Source organism: Centropristis striata, chromosome 4 (assembly GCF_030273125.1).
Source record: "Centropristis striata isolate RG_2023a ecotype Rhode Island chromosome 4, C.striata_1.0, whole genome shotgun sequence".
In the NCBI taxonomy this organism is placed as follows: Eukaryota; Metazoa; Chordata; class Actinopteri; order Perciformes; family Serranidae; genus Centropristis; species Centropristis striata.
Genome location: NC_081520.1, coordinates 3,794,447 through 3,811,530, shown reverse-complemented (window position 1 = coordinate 3,811,530; position 17,084 = coordinate 3,794,447). Strand labels below are relative to the sequence as shown.

Here is a 17,084-nt window from a genome sequence, read left to right as displayed (position 1 = left end):
CTCGCCCGGGTCCGTATGTTTTTTTCCCCCCCCACATTCCACAGTCCACATTCTGGCTGTATGTAATATCCTCCAACAGTCTTTAGGGTTGAAATTTGGAATTTGCAAGTATTTCAACGAGTGCCCTATTAAGGGTTAACCGCTTATCCAAACTTGTGTCATGGGGGGCTGAGCACTAACTCGCGCTCATGAGTTCAGACAACCACAAACCACAGTGAACATGAAGGAAGAAGCTGATGAGACGCTTTGGTTGGCCCCGTGGATGATGGGACATTTTGTTACAAAAAACAATATTGTTGTTGCTTAAGCTTATGTACTCAGTCATTATTCAATGGTATACTAAAAATCCATGTGAAAAAAATTACTTCTCATTGTTCTCAGGTCAAATATTTATATGCGATTAAAAAATTACAAAGCCTGTAATTAATTTGATTAATATTTTTAATCGAGTCCCAGCCCTAATATATACTGTATATATATATATATATATATATATATATATATATATATATATATATATATATATATATATATATATATATATATATATATACAGTATATATATATAACACATGTGACTGACTGATGAGACAGGATAGTTAGAGAGTACAGCTCAAAAAAGACACCTTACTTGGGGCAAGTGGTGAAGGAACAGTACTTGTCCTTCAGGATCTAACTCCCACGGTTGCACAGAAAGGCCAAATGAACAAGGTGCTTCTCCAGAAACACTTTATTTAATTTTTTAATGGCAAATAAAGCAAATAAACCACCAAGACAGCAGTTTGCCTAAGTGTTTTCCTTTTCAGATGACAGACTGTAAAATGAACAACAGAACTAATCTTCCTCTGCTCATAAAACCACAAACAAACCCTCCTAGTAACAGGAAGGAAACTCACAAACTCCAGCAGACACACACTGTACCGGCTGATGAAATAACAGCCGAGGATTTCAAGTTCAGTCCATAATGGTGAGTAAAACATTAGTCATAAATCCATACCAACAAACAGGTGCCCATTCCAGATATTTCACACCCAATAATTAACCCATTGACGCCTAAAACACCTGTAAAACCTCTGGGTGATTTTAAAATAAGCCCCTAAAACCTGAAGTTTTTCTGGAAATTCAACAGAAGTGTCAACGCTTCTACTAAATAATAGATTTTTCAGCCTCTGTGGCAGATAGAAATGAAATTCAAAAAGTATTTGAGAGCTTATACAAATACTACAAAACGATGTATCCGCTTTCCAGGCTTCAATGGATTAAAAAGTTCATTATGCAGAGGTCAGAACATTGAGAACCAAGGGAACTTTGTCTCCTCACAGAGCCAGTAGAGGCTGCTCTTACCTGGGGGAGCTGTACAGCATTGTTGTTGGGCTGCTGGAGAGGTTCTGCTTGATGCGTTGGTAGTTGCGGATCTGGGTGGGCACAGGGATGGGGGTCGTCTCAGCCCGCGGGGAGACCATGGTAGCCTGTCCTGGAGTGGGCTGTTGCTGCCTGGAGGGAAAGAAGGGGTAGACACGAGTGTGAAGCCATCCTGCTTGAGGCTGCTGCTGCTTCCATATCTGCCCGACATCTTCAGAGGTGTCAACTCCCATATTAACTTAAATCTCCAACTATAGTATGGTGATATATAGAACATAAAGCAGGACAACTGTAGGGTCTCTCTCTCTACAGCCTCATTCTTTTGTGTAATTCGCTATGAAGGAAAATTGAGGAACTAAAGTTTTGCCTGGCTCTTTGTGAGCAGACATGTGCTGGGTGGAAAAGAGGGCCGGGCTTCCATGTAAACATGAAGGCAGAACCAATCAGCTTACAGCTCATTTTGCTCGGGGCGGGGCTAAAGTTGGGGCTGGCCAATGGCACGCTCAAGACACACACTCTGTGTATTTAGCAGACGCAGGAGGGGGAAGAGCAAAATGTGGCTCATTTGCATTCTTTTGTTATTCCAGAGAAGACAAAATGTTCTAGAACACAGAGTTGTGACCGAGTCACCCACAGAGGGCCTTTACTTCCATTCAGAGTGCAAAAAAAGAGAGGAGTGGAGAAAATGGCCATTAGAGAGTGGCACAAGTTGGAAACTATTATTATGTAATGATGTTAAGAGTGGGAGGGTCTACAAGGAAAGTGAGTGAGGACACGTGAGGCAAAAACAAGTCCAGACAAAGAACCAGAGAGAAGTTGCTTTGTTTAATTTCTGCAATTCTGAGGTGTCCTTCTCCACACACTTCACAACAGCAGAGAATTAGCTTGATACAGTAAGCAATGAAAGAGGCTTTGTATTTTTCATTGCCTCTTTTTGTTAAGGCTTCTGATGCTGAATACAACACTGAATATGGAGAGGAATGTTGTGCACTGTTTACTTGTTAAAACAAGAGAAAGAGAATTTGTTGGTTAGTGAACAGCTGCTGTTTTAAGAGAGGCAAGAGGGAAAATAGTGTGAAACAATCCCATCTGCTTTCTTTTCACATTTAGACACTCTTTTCTGCATTGATCTCCCTCATTTGGTTATATATCCACTCTTTTTCTTTCAAATATCTTGCCTTAAATTTATTCTCCTTGGCGTTCAGTCCCAGCTAGGCAAGAATCCTTGGCTTTCTTTTTTACCCTTTTATTTGTCTTTTTTATCTCTAACTCTGTTTTGGATTGAGCTTTTATTTATACCTATTTGTGTATGATTTATTCTATTTTAATAACTGTACAGCACTTTGGTCAACTGAGGTTGTTTTTAAATGTGCTCTATAAATAAACTTTGACTTGAATAAACTTTGACTTAAATGCAGAAGTAATTGCTCTCCACTGCTCTTCTTTCCAAGCACTCTAGTCCACTCTAATCAATTAGGGACACACAGGGTGCACAGAATAAACAAGGTAGCTGTAGCTGAGTGTAGCTGGTGTTACTAAATTGCAAGGGACAACACTGTAAAATGTAATGTAAAATTGGTTCTGTGTCAATGGTTAACCAATTCATGTAAGCAGTAAAGAGTAATTGCTATGGAGAAAGACATAAACAGGACAGTAGAGGAAGGGAGTGTAAATAATCTGTTGTCTGTCTCTGTGCATGGGGGTCACCATCTGTGTGACGAAGGTCACTATCTGCATGCGTAATTCACTGTGTGTGTGCCCTCTCTCTCTGCTGACATGGATTAATCATTTAAGATGCTTTTGATACAATGATTTTGATCATGTGTTAATATTGGCTTTAGAAACTGTGATTGCTGTAAATACATATACTCCATCTGCTTAAACTTAGTACGATTCTATCATCACAAAAATAAATTGTAGGTTTCATATTTTATGTTTTATATTTTGTGTGCACATTGCAACATCTGTGTCTCCACTAATATCTCTGTAAGTCCTAACAAGGCAGGAGTTTGGGTTGAATGTTTTGATAACAGGCCAGGTCATGGACACAGTGTGCTGGGGAGAGGAGATAATTATCTTCTCTTCTTGGTGACATAACGTGTCCACAACACTGATTGAAACTGACGGATCAAGAGGGTGGCACTTCCGGGAAGAAATCTACCTTCATTTTTTTTAGCAAAATCTGTTAGAAAAAAGGGTTCGAGAGACAGAAGGGGGTCAGACCTAATGTCATGTCAGGGACGTGTAGATTGAACCCAGAGACTCTGTAGCTGCACATTCCTTGATGTATTGTAATAAAATGAAAAAACTAAGAACTTGGACGTCTCCTGCTCATCATTCCCCATCAAATGATCTGAGCAGAGAATTGGTAAGAGGATTTACTTTTGGAGTCAGATAATTTAATTTTAAAGGTTTCCTCAATGTATTTCTCTATTCTCTAACAGGAGTAAAGCTGGAAGCATAAAGGGCTAAAATGAGGATGAGACAGAACACTAATAAAGACAAAACAGAGTGTGTGCAATGAAAAAGGGAACAGAAACGCAAGAAAGAGTCTTGCTTGGGGCATTTAACAAATGCAAACAGGAAAGCAGAGAGAAACAAGAAAGAAGTAAAGTGTAAAGTGTCTGACTACAGGTTATTAACAAAGGAAGGGAAAAAAACAACCACAAAGAATGAGGGGAAGACGCTGAATTTCTGCAAGTTTCAGGGGATAAAATATGTACATAAAATATGAGAATAAATGTGTTTCTGTTGGATATGTGTGTGTGTATATATAGATAAATACACACACAGACAAGTGAAAAATAGCTATTTGTGCATTTGTGTATACACACACACATGTATATCTATATATATATACAGACATACATATATACATACATACATACATATACACACACGCTCATCTATCCATCTATCTATCTATCATCTATCTATCTATCTATCCATCTATCTATCCATCAGAGTCGCCGTGCTGTACACAACGTTTTGTGTGACGTAATCAGCAGCAGACAAAGGATCCTGAGCCAATCTGGCAGCCGAGCCGATCTGGTAGCTACACCGGCCTGTACTCTGATCACACATGACAAATGTGGGTCAGATTTGACAATGTATGCTCAAGTTAGAGCAACTCCCTGTACATGGCGAGTACTCGAAATGCAACGCAATGCCACGCCGACATTAGGGGTGTGCCATATCGTATCATTAACGATTATACCGGTATAATCGTTAACGATTAATAGGAGTAAAAAAAATGCATATCATGATATTGGCAACATTCTTACTTCTTGACGTAGTGGTGTAAAGTTTCCTATTAATTACCTAGACTGTGGCGACCCTCTATAGCCTCATGTGCTGCGCTAACGTCACATTTCAAGCTACTGAAAGTATATTCACACTATTCACAATATAAAGTTATTAACTTACTCTAATAATTATTAACGTTCCTAAATACTATCAACCTGTCCGGGCCTGTCAGAGGTCTAAACAGTCCAAACCATAGGTACGAACACACTGCATTATGCCATTCGTTTCTGGGACATTAATGAGCAGCACAGGGGCTCCACAAGGCACTGTTCTGGCTCCATTCCTGTTCACACTGTACACAGCGGACTTCAAATACAACTCTGAGTCCTGCCACATCCAGAAGTACTGTGGACAGGAATCTGAATATAGGGATCTGATAAAAGCCTTCAGTGACTGGAGTCACAAGAACTATCTCCTACTGAACACCTCAAAGACTAAGGAAATGATCAGAGATTTCCGCAGGTTCAAGCTCCCCTTCAGCCAGTGAATACCTGTGGGGTGGACATGGAGGTGGTGCCAAGTTCTAAGTATCTAGGTGTATACCTGGATACTAAATTGGACTGGTCCCTTAACACAAATGCTCTCTACAAAAAGGGGCAGAACTGTTCCTATTTGTTTGGAACCAGGTTCACTTACTTTTACCATCAGCACTATGTTTCATGGATGTGTTTAATTTGGACATTAACCATTATAATTGTTTGTGTGTTATTAGGTTAAGCACATTTTTGCTTGACAAAAAATACAGAAAAATAGGTAATTACAAAATTTTCTTTTTCTTGCCACTGTATGAGAGCATGTTTTGATGATTTGATAAACAGCTGAGGCAGAGTAAGAGTCAGTGAGTATAGTCTTATCAAGCAGCCATCAGTAGGTCAGGTGCTTTATTTAGCACAGCACCACCTTGTTGATCAGCTTAGTGTCTGATTAATAAGTCATCATGGAGATTAAGAGGTGGGCTGGTGTAAAGCTGGGCGGAGGGTGTTGCTTAGCTGGTGGCCAGAGAGTAAGGGAAAGAAAAGGAGGCCTCAGTGGCATAAAACATATGAAGGATCAATAATATGACCTTACATGCACTTGAACTCAAGGCTGTGTGTTTTAAGGTATTGGTTGGAAGGTTAAATTACCTTTGGACAAAGCCAAACTAGTTATTTCTCTGTTTCCAGTCTTCATGCTAAACCGGCTACTTCTCAGCAAACAAGCATATTTCACAAAACTGGCAAAACACACCTTTATTCTGTTTTCATTTATTGTGTATGCAATATTATCTCCCAAATATATATTCCGTATTGAATCAGGTTCATGTTTAATTTCTCTTTCTAGAAATTACTTTTTGCACAGGGGCATTAGGAGTCATTCTGTTTACAATTACATCAATTACATTGTGTGAAATGATTTGGGTGTTTTTCTGTCCTATCCAAACCTATCTGGATTATATCATTGTACTCACCCTCCACAAATGAGGAACTCACTGGATGGCCGACCACCCACTCCCATTGGCTGGTCATCTTTAGAGGGAGAAGAAAGGAAAGAAAAGAATAATGAAGTTGCAACAGGCAACACTGTTGTAAAAATAGTCAGTAATTAGGTGATTAACTCAAAATGCCCCTCCCAATGCTCTGCACTTTGTTTACTGTTACCAGGTGGATGTGTACAGTTGCAGCACACACAGTGGCCCTCATTATCAATCAAATGTAGAAACCAGCCACACCCTCTCAAAAGTCCCCTCACTCTGTGTGTCTCCACTACAAGTTAGCCCCCAGATGGATTTAGAGACTCTGGAGGTGACGTATGGTTTTCACCGTCGCTAACTGTGCACAACGTCAGCAGCTGAAAGCAGCATGGCTAATTATGCACAGTTCAGTCTCCGCTGATCATAAACATATTGATTGTGAATTAACAGCATCACTAACTGTGCACAGAGTGTCTGGTGCTTGTTGTAAACAAACAGAGATCGCTAAGTGAACACCTCCTGCAGCAGCAGCACATACACACTGTACTGCTACAGAGCTAACTGTAGCTAACTGCCGCTAACGGTGGCTCTTCTTAACAAACCTCCGGCTCGTTAGCAGCTCGTTAAGAAGAGTAAGAAGGAGTCGCTGGATTTGTCTCCAGTCGCTTTCTTAAAAAATAGTCGCTAAGGGGGTCTGAAAAGTCGCTAAATTTAGCAACAAAGTTGCTAAGTTGGGAACACTGCTTCACCGACTTTTACAAATGGCGTGTGTTGTTGTCGTGTAGAGTACTGCGTCACATCCTGCTTAGTGATCTATCCAATCAGTAACCAGGCTGTTTTCAGGGGAGAAAAAAGACCCTGCTCGTCTACAGGGACTAAAAAGTCCCGACAAAAGCCGGCTCCAGACTGCTCGTATTCAAATTAGGGGCGTTTCGGCGCGTAAGACCCGCCTTATTCAGGGTATTGCCTGGCTATTACCCAGTAGTGGAAACAGCTTGTCAAGAGTTGATACGCCAGATGTAGTAAACCGGGCCGACACTCAATAAATACTGGAAAGATTGATTTCTCTTATGCACTGTGTTGGCACTTACAGCTGTCAGAAGAGATGTGGGGCACCAGGACAAAGTCCTCAGTGTCACAAGATGAGTTCTTGCTGCTGGTGCTTCCTCCAGACTCTTTGGACAGCTGCAGGAAATTGGGTGGTGCGAGTGGAGGAGATGATAGACCATCCCCTGCCAGCGTCTGCATGTCTGGGAGAGACTGTTAGAGAGAAAAGAAAATGTAAATGAAAACAGAATGCATCAAATTCAATATGAGTGTATGTACAGTACAGGCCAAAAGCTTGGACACACCTTCTCATTCAATGCGTTTCCTTTATTTTCATGACTATTTACATTGTAGATTCATCAAAACTATTAATGAACACATGTGGAATTATGTACTTAACAAAAAAGTGTGAAATAACTGAAAACATGTCTTGTATTCTAGTAAGCAAAGGGTGGTTACTTTGAGGAATCTAAAATACAAGACATGTTTTCAGTTATTTCACACTTTTTTGTTAAGTACATAATTCCATATGTGTTCATTCATAGTTTTGATGCCTTCAGTGAGAATCTACAATGTAAATAGTCATGAAAATAAAGAAAAACGCATTGAATGAGAAGGTGTGTGTCCAAACTTTTGGCCTGTACTGTATTTCACAACCTTTGTCAGTGAAAGTAAATGTTTGAATGAGGATTTATAAAGTAATATCAAACCAAACTCACAGGAGGAGAGTTGTAGCGGATGCATGGGGAGCTGCCACAGGAATTGTCCGTCACTGCGTTGGAGGCGCTGGGGACTGGCACCGGACACGCTGAGGAGAATATTATATAATAAGTATTTAATATGGTTTATCATGTTTACAAGTTAGTCAAATGGAAGTGTAGTACAGCAAGTTGTCTTGCTTTAGAACGACCTTTGTACTTACATTTTTTAATGGTGGGTGACGGCTCCAGGAAAGGGTGGCTGAAAAACGCGTCTGCAGAGTAATGGGTGATAGGGAGAGAAGATATCAGAGAAGTTTTTAGCAGATCTCAGAATATGCACACACAAAAACCTAAGCAATACATTTATCATTCAGTGCTTAAACCTCTGAAGTCCAGGAGATTTTGGTTCAAATTTGTCAACTTCCTCTGCATTCATTTCTGTCTCTGTTTAGCATCTTTCAGTCTGTCCTTACATCACATGCATGGCTCCTTTTTCTCCACACGAACTTGGCTATCAGTCAGAGTTTCCATTTTATTTTAATTAACAAAGTATAAAGCTGCCAGGAACCCAAAATACAAACAAAAGACACATGTCTATGGAAATGTACCTTCTTTTTTTTTTTTTACCATTTATACATACAAAAACAGCAGAAAAAAACAATACATAATAAAACTACAAAACAGTCTATTTGCATGTAAATTAAAATATTATATTAATAGTGTCGTAGTTTCTTAGTAGCAAGAAAATTCACGATTTAAAAATGGTCTAGAAAGATAAATGGCACACTGTGAAAGCTCTTATGATTGCTCTTTTAACTGGCTTTCTCAGCTTGTCTACATGTCACATATAAATAAAGTTATTACTGTAAACAAAACGTGTATTTTCAATAAATCTATGGACTCCAGAGGGTTAAAGACACTATTATGTTTCCACTGACCAAAGTCCATCCTGTCTTTCTGACTCCTCTGCAGCAGACCAAGCAGAAGGTCACACAGTTGTTGGGATGTCTCCCTTGGGATGCTAGGAAATACATTTTTTGGAACATTAATAGCTTATTTTTTGTTGACTGTGCAAAACAAGAACCTTAGAAGTTCATTATATGTCACAATGTGACTTCTACAATCAGTACAGCACCAACTTTAAGTCATGCCAGATTATGATATGACCTTATGGTGTAAATAAATAACAAGTCGGAAAGCTTACAGAGGTTGGAGATTCTTGTTCTTCTCATAGAACATCCTCAGGTCTTGTGGGCTATTGGCCTATAATATTAATAAAGAAATTAGAGAGACACAGATACACGTGTGTACATTTCGTTAGCCTCGTAGCATATTTGCCTAAGTCATATTTGAACGTTTTCGGGAAACAAGAAAATACACAATTTTTAGTAAGCCCACTGGTATTCTTAATTGATATTGTAACAGTAAGTTCAAATAGAAGTGTGAACAAGTTTGCATAAAAAATTAAACACATCGATTTCATAACAGATAAAAGTGACTTAGGCAGAATATGCCCTGACTAAGGCAATTTTTCTCTTACATATAAATAATGTAGTTTTGTTTGTATGTAGCCGCAAAAATGCCTAAGTCACAGAGATGACTAAGGCAGAAAGTGATTTTGGACTCTAACAAGTGTTCTGATAGGCTGAGAACATAGGCAATAAGGCAGAAAGATGCAGCAGTGGTAGGAGAGAAACGTTAGGTAGATATCACAATTTGGCCAAAAAATGACTTAGGCAATTATGCTATGAGGCTAATGATTTGTTGCTGGCTTTATGTGCACAGTATGAACCTGGAACGGTGGCTTGCCGACCAGACACTGGTAGATGACGGTGCCTATGCTCCATAGGTCGGCCTTGGCATCATAGTTCTGGGACATGATGACCTCTGGAGCCTGAGGGTAGAATGGCCAAAAGTAAAGATACAGAGCAGAGAGAGTTAGAACGCTGCTGAGAATGCTGACACATCATTTCAACCCTTTGATGCATAACATGAGTCTAAAGTCACCCGACTGATAGTGGTGTCAACAATAATCGATTCGGCGATGCATCGCAATGCGGGGCATGCACGATTCAGCATCGATGCGGCAAAGTGCCATAATCGATTATGTTTATTTCCTGTCCTCCAGTGGAAAGTTGTGGGGGACAGGGTGGGAATTTCACACTTGATGCCCTGTGAAAAAATGTTCAATTTACGGCCAAGGTGGCCTTTGCGCCCCTGTCAAAGTTCCAGTAAACACAACGCTAACCCGACCCACTCCTGTCATTCGAGACATGTGCGCATCAACACATGGCTCATTTGAATATTCTAATGAGCCATGTGTTGATGCGCAGCACAGGTAAGCTAGCAGGACAATTACCGATGTATGTAATTACCATTGTATTTGCCTATTTAAAGTCGACTGTTAACGTTACATTTTTGCATCATGAAAACTAGCGATAGCTAGCTAGGTGGGATAGGGCTAACGTCTTCCCTACCTCAGGGACAAGGGCTCGACATTTAGCTGATGTAAATTTCACCTCAGCAGGTTCCTTTTTTATGGCAGGAGGAGGCATTTCTCTTTCTTTACTCTTAGATGAACTCAGGCAGGAGATTCATTTTGCCATCTTTTCAAAATATAGCCAATAAAATCTATTGTTATTAGGCCTATCTGACTGCTTGTATTGACTCATGACTGACGAAAAATGTCCCTTGTTGTGTGCAGTATAATTGTGATGCATCGCAATGCATCGTAGAATCAAATTGAATCGAATCGTTACCTGGTGAATCGTAATCGAATCGAATTGTGAGAGCAGTGCCAATGCACACCCCTACCGACTGAGTTTATATTTTCTATATCTGCAATAAATTTATTTCATCATTCAGGTCAAAAATTCCATTATGGGGTATTGTGTGTATAATTTTAAGGAAAAATGAATTTAATCAATTTTGGAATAAGGCTGTAACATAATAAAATGTGGAAAATGTAAATACCTTCCAGATACACTGTATGTGTGACAAAATGATACATAAACATGTTAAATATATTAAATATATGAGTGTTTGGCCCCTCTGACTGCTAAAGTAACTATTTGAAACAAATTACTATTATTATAGTATTAGGTCGCTTAATTTTACATCAAATTTGGATGAAGAAGTCATTTTTGACCCATGTGTGAAAAATTGATGTAATAATACAAAAAATATTTTTCTTCATAAAGTATGAAAGGAAAAATGGATATAATGACCAGTTGTAATAAAAAAAAAAGTTATTCAAAGAATACTTGGACTTTTCAATCCTAAAATAAATTGATTTAAAGAGATAGAGCAAAGGAACACACAGCCAGCCTGAAATAACATGGGAAAAGAATGCAGGCCATTTTAGACCCATGCTGTGGATTAGAAGGGGGGTCAATATGTTGTGCATCAACGGGTTAAAATGACCAAGAAAGACACAAAACATATACAGTAAAAGACACTGACCATGTACATGGGTGACCCACATAGTGTAGCTGCCATCATGTTGCTCTGGAGGTACCGTGCAAAGCCAAAGTCAGCTGTGGGACAGAAGCATGAAAAAACAGTCTGTAAACGTGTTATTACTAGTAACACAAACCACTATTGTTCTGACATTCTGGAGATTGCCTTTGAGAGAAACACTGGAAACAGAAATGTGCAAAAAATTGTCTTGCACACAAAACAGAGCAAAGACAGTGATGGAAAATACCATCAATGCCATCATGCCATCACACTGTACAATAACAAATAATAGTCTGGTTCATTACATACTGTCTATGCGCTTTATGTGTTTTTTATGCACACTGTTCATTGCAACTTATTTGTTTCATAGCACCAACATTTTTACATTTTTATACTGGATATTCATATTTATTCTGCACTGGAATTCTATTCTACTCCTTAATGCATACTCCTTCTTTAGACACTTTATTTTTGATTGTATTTTTATTGTATTTTTATATTTTATTGCTTGAAGTATGCCTAGGTTGTTCTTTTTATTTAATTGTGTTGTCATTGTCTATGTGTGTAATGCTGCTGCTACACTGTAATTTCCCAGCTTGGGATAAAGTCTGTCTGTCTGTCTGTCTGTCTGTCTGTCTATATTAGAAAAAATAATGATGTTTTGTGCAGATCATGTACCTTATTATTATGTACACAAAAAACGTTTGGAAAATAAAATGATCTCTTCCATAGCCAGTGCACCTTTCATCTCGCATTCAAACTATTTCACTGTCCTATTATAACAAGTCATATTATTTTGCTTCTGTCTGATTACAAGATTTTGGACCAACTGAAGCCAGCATAACCTTTCAGAAGCTGTTAAGAATGATATATATTTTATATACTAATATATTGTAATACTACGTTTGGATTAAAAATATACTCTACATTAGTTTTAAATCAGCACTCTGACAGTTTTAAAGGTGGGAAATACACTAGATATGGGTCGCTGAAAACTAATAAGCATACTGATATCAAATGTCTCCAATAGAGGACTTTATGATCTATTTCTGTCACCTATTTTGATGCGGATGCAACTGATGTTAGACTTCTTGCGACCAGCATAAGACAGAAGGATGTTCTGGGGTTTCAGGTCACGGTGGATGATTCCTTTGCTGTTGAGGATACGCATGGCAGCAGCAATCTGCTGCAGGAAAACCCTCAGTGTGTCTTCCCTCAGTGTCCCCTTAGCTAAAGAAGAGGAGAGATAAAGAAACAATGTAAACATAATGTAAACAACTTTTATTAAGATGCCTTGCCTATTGTCTACCTGGATAACAGACTGGTCTCACAGACTTGGTTAAACACAGTGAACACAGTAGCGCCATTATCAGACCAGAGTCACAACGAGTAATATGTTTAAATAGACAGTCACTTGGGTACTGTTGGCGCCCCAGAATACAGTCTGTAAGCTGTGGACAAGTGGGGAGGGTACATTATGCATTATGCAACACATTATGAGGGTTTATGGAGTTTTTGAATCATTTTCAACATCTACTCAGATGCTGTTTGATGAGTTTTGGTAACACCCTGAAGCCTTTAGCAGAACTATAGATATATACTACCGGTCAAAAGTTTTAGAACACCCCAATTTTTCCAGTTTTTTATTGAAATTCAAGCAGTTCAAGTCAAATGAACAGCTTGAAAGGGTACAAAGGTAAGTGGTGAACTGCCAGAGGTAAATAAAAAAAGGTAAGCTTAACCAAAACTGAAAAATAATGTACATTTCAGAATTATACAAGTAGGCCTTTTTCAGGGAACAAGAAATTGGTTAACAACTTAACTCTATGGAGTCTTGGGCTATCTTGTCCATTTTTGAATTCTTTTCATGTCTTTTTAAGTCATTTTGTGTCCTTTTTTAGTCATTTTGTGTCGTTTTTTGGTCATTTTGTGTCTGTTTTTGGTCATTTTGTGTCTTTTTTTAGTCCTTTAGTCCAACATAAAATGTGATTTTGAATCTTTATTTTACTTTCAAAACATTATCATGCTCAATAAAGAATTTTAAATGTTGCAAATGTGCATTAATTTCAGAGCACACTGAGACATTAAACTGCATAATTTTCAATTAAATTCTGGAAAAGTTGGTGTGTTCTAAAACTTTTGACCAGTAGTGTACTTAGAATCATAGAAGCCATCATAAATTAATTAAAGCCACACACACACACACACACACACACACGCTTACCTTGAAGATAGTCGGCAAGATCACCTCCGTTACAGTACTGTATGTGGAGAGACAAACAATCACTATCAACAGTGACAATAATCTGGTTCAACAAAGTCAAGCTGTGAAGCACATTTTGGTTATATGCATGTGTATGTGTTTAAGTGTATCTGTGTATATGTGCATGAGTATTTGGGAAGCTGATCAATTAATCTGCTACAAGACAAGGGTCAACAAGAAAAGATGGGCAAGGTTGGTGTTGTACGTTAAAAGAAAGTAAACTGCTCAATTTATTCAGGCTTGTATGTCGCATGAATAAAGTTGCAGTGCACTATGGAGCCCCATCAGTAATAATATTAATGAACGCACATAGAAGGATTCACAAATGTATTTTGTGATTTATATTTAAATGACTGAACAAAAATATCTCAACAAATGTGTTTCTGATAATTATTCTAATATGATCCTAGGAGGGACAGAATGAGATGGGTTTTTTGAGACTGATACCAATTTTAAAGGGAAAACATTCACAGATTGCTGAAATGGCAGCTGATAAAGTGGATTTTTTAGCAACAACATGCTGACTTGCGTATTGTGTCACTTCCCGTTTACTCTAGTGTCTGGCTGCTCACACATTATAGGGGATAATTCTCCACTGTTATTTACGGCTATATTCATTTTGCGAATGCACTTATATTTTTCTTGTAGTGATTTTATAGTTTACACATTTACACATTAATTAGTTAATGTAGGGCAGGGCTCAGAGTGACAGAGAGGAAATGCCACAAATCCAGGAACACCTCTGACCTCAGCAATTACCAATATCTCCAAACTTCCTTCCCCTCTAGCATTAAATCAGCTAAAACCACATACAATCAGGACAAAATCTGCAAAGTCACCGATGCCGAAAATGTCCTCTAGCCACCACCCCCTCTTGGCTTCACCTCCAACTCCAACTCCTGACATGTTTGCCTACTTTTTCAGGGAAAGTTTCTGCCATCAGTAAACAGTTCTCTCTAAGCCTGAACAACTACACTACTAGCACCTAACCAGGCTTCTCTCACCACTCTACACCCACTGACTAAGGAGGAGGTCTTGAAAATTCTGCTGGATTCCCGACCAATTACTTGCCCACTGGATCCGTGTGCTGGTGTGTTTCCCACCACCTGAAAAAGCGAGCGCAGGTGACTCCACTGCTCAGAAAACCAACACTGGACCCAGCCCAGACCTGTCTCACTCCTACCATTCCTTTAAAAATTCAATGGTTCACATCCTACCTAGCAGGAAGATCTTTTAAAGCATCTTGGAAGGGAGAAATGTCCAAACTACAAAACCTTTCCACTGGGGTGCCTCAAGGATCAGTGCTAGGCCCCCTTCTTTTCTCAATCTACACCACCTCACTTGGTGCAATCATTTGCAATCATGGCTTCTAATACCATGGCTATGCCGACGATACCCAGCTATTCTTTTCCTTTCCACCAAACGACCCCACAGTCCCGGCTCGTATCTCTGCTTGCCTTGTGGACATCTCCACATTCAGCTCAACCTCTCAAAGACGGAGCTTCTCGTCGTCCCAACCTGTCCCACCTTATATCAACCCATCAATCTTCAGTTTGGATCCATGCAACTTGTGCCCACAAGCTCTACACGAAACTTGGGTGTCATGACTGATGACCAACTGACCTTCAAGGTTCATGTGTCCTCAATTGCCAGATTGTGTTGATTCGCCCTGTACAACATCAGGAAATTCAGACCCTACCTAACCAAGCAATTGACACAACACCTGGTTGACACCACGCATAAACTACTGCAACTCTCTACTGGCAGTTCTTCCTGCATGCACCACCAAGCCTCTGCAGATGATCCAGAACCCTGCATATCTGAACTCACTTCACTACCTTTTAATAAAGAAAGCTTTGTAAAGTAATTAACTATTTCTATAGCAAGTAACAAAGAAACAAGTTATATCGAGAAAAAAAAACTTCCCAACAGGAGTGAGAACACATGAGAGGAGGATATGACCTCAACAATATCCAGTCATACATCTTTTACTTGCCTCCATGACCAGCAAAACAGAGTTGGGTGTTTCCTGGAAGAGAAGAGAAGCAGAATCAGTTACTGAAACCATAAATCATGTAGCAGCTGTCAACTTAACCACACTTAATCCACTGTACATAGCACCATTCTATCTCTGTACCTGTATTTGTGCCTAGTGAAATTTCTATTAAAAGCTAAAAGTCAAGTTATATAATGCTCACAGAAATATGATCCACAGTCAACATCAACATTGTATAGACATTGTACACATTGGCAAAAGAAGCATGATAGAACTTGCATTAATTGGGGGTAGGGGTCATATTGTACTGTACTTGTAGCATTTAAGAAATACACTTTAGGTCAAAACTGTGTTATTGGGTTAACATTTTTTATTTTCATGACATGGAGAGAAATTCCTATAAGAACTGGACCAAGATGGTGGGTAATGGGTCAGTGATGCTATAAATTAATATAAATGAGCAACTAACGCAGTTTACGAAAAGTACAACTCCTGTTTTTACACATACACATTGTTTCAGTAACAAAATGTTGTTACCGGTAGTTAAAACTACTACTTCTGCAGTAAAGTTTTTGTCCCTTTTTACCAATTTGGTTCAGCTAATGTTGAGTCACACTGATTGAAGTCTGAAAAACTAAAACAATATCTATCTATCTATCTATCTATCTATCTACAGTGTGTATGTGCTAACAGGCTAACAGCTAGCTCTGTAGCGGTACAGTGTGTATGTGCTAACAGGCTAACAGTTAGCTCTGTAGCAGCACAGTGTGTATGTGCTAACAGGCTAACAGTTAGCTCTGTAGCAGCACAGTGTGTATGTGCTAACAGGCTAACAGTTAGCTCTGTAACAGTACAGTGTGTATGTGCTAACAGGCTAACAGTTAGCTCTGTAGCAGTACAGTGTGAATGTGCTAACAGGCTAACAGTTAGCTCTGTAGCAGTACAGTGTGTATGTGCTAACAGGCTAACAGTTAGCTCTGTAGCAGTACAGTGTGTATGTGCTAACAGGCTAACAGTTAGCTCTGTAGCAGTACAGTGTGTATGTGCTAACAGGCTAACAGTTAGCTCTGTAGCAGTACAGTGTGTATGTGCTAACAGGCTAACAGTTAGCTCTGTATCAGTACAGTGTGTATGTGCTAACAGGCTAACAGTTAGCTCTGTAGCAGTACAATGTGTAGTGCTAACAGGCTAACAGTTAGCTCTGTAGCAGTACAGTGTGTATGTGCTGCAGCAGTATGTGCTCAGTTGGCGAACAGTCCCACCAATTTTCTGCCTCTGTGACTACCTCTGAAGGCGTAAAATTTGATCCCGGCATCCCACTTCTACAAACCAACAAAAAAAAAAAGACAAAGACTGCTGCCTGGATAAGGTATTTAATTTGGTGTTTTGGTGGGTTTTTATTGTGTATGTGTGTGTGTGTGTGTGTGTGTCCTACTGCATGTGGTTGTCTTTGGCTACTGCAGTTGCCTCTGTTTGGCTTGTTTTTGAATTTCTAAGAAG

The 17,084-nt window shown here is 39.2% G+C and overlaps 1 protein-coding gene and 1 long non-coding RNA gene across 2 annotated transcripts in view; one reads left to right on the top strand and one right to left on the bottom strand.

Moving 5' to 3' along the window:
• Positions 1-17,084, top strand: part of LOC131970452 (uncharacterized) — a 96,074-nt gene that overhangs the window by 8,667 nt on the left and 70,323 nt on the right. The gene's annotated exons all lie outside the window — the stretch shown is intronic.
• The window catches only part of ulk2 (unc-51 like autophagy activating kinase 2), a 38,988-nt gene that overhangs the window by 11,432 nt on the left and 10,472 nt on the right, over positions 1-17,084 (bottom strand). The window contains exons 4-15 of the mRNA XM_059331840.1: positions 15,585-15,617; positions 13,550-13,586; positions 12,382-12,555; positions 11,329-11,402; positions 9,659-9,760; positions 9,071-9,129; positions 8,805-8,887; positions 8,088-8,138; positions 7,885-7,973; positions 7,210-7,378; positions 6,116-6,173; positions 1,345-1,494 (exon numbers count right to left, since the gene is read on the bottom strand). Coding sequence (XP_059187823.1) covers positions 1,345-1,494; positions 6,116-6,173; positions 7,210-7,378; positions 7,885-7,973; positions 8,088-8,138; positions 8,805-8,887; positions 9,071-9,129; positions 9,659-9,760; positions 11,329-11,402; positions 12,382-12,555; positions 13,550-13,586; positions 15,585-15,617 — 1,079 coding nt within the window. The remainder of the gene's footprint in view (positions 1-1,344; positions 1,495-6,115; positions 6,174-7,209; positions 7,379-7,884; positions 7,974-8,087; positions 8,139-8,804; positions 8,888-9,070; positions 9,130-9,658; positions 9,761-11,328; positions 11,403-12,381; positions 12,556-13,549; positions 13,587-15,584; positions 15,618-17,084) is intronic.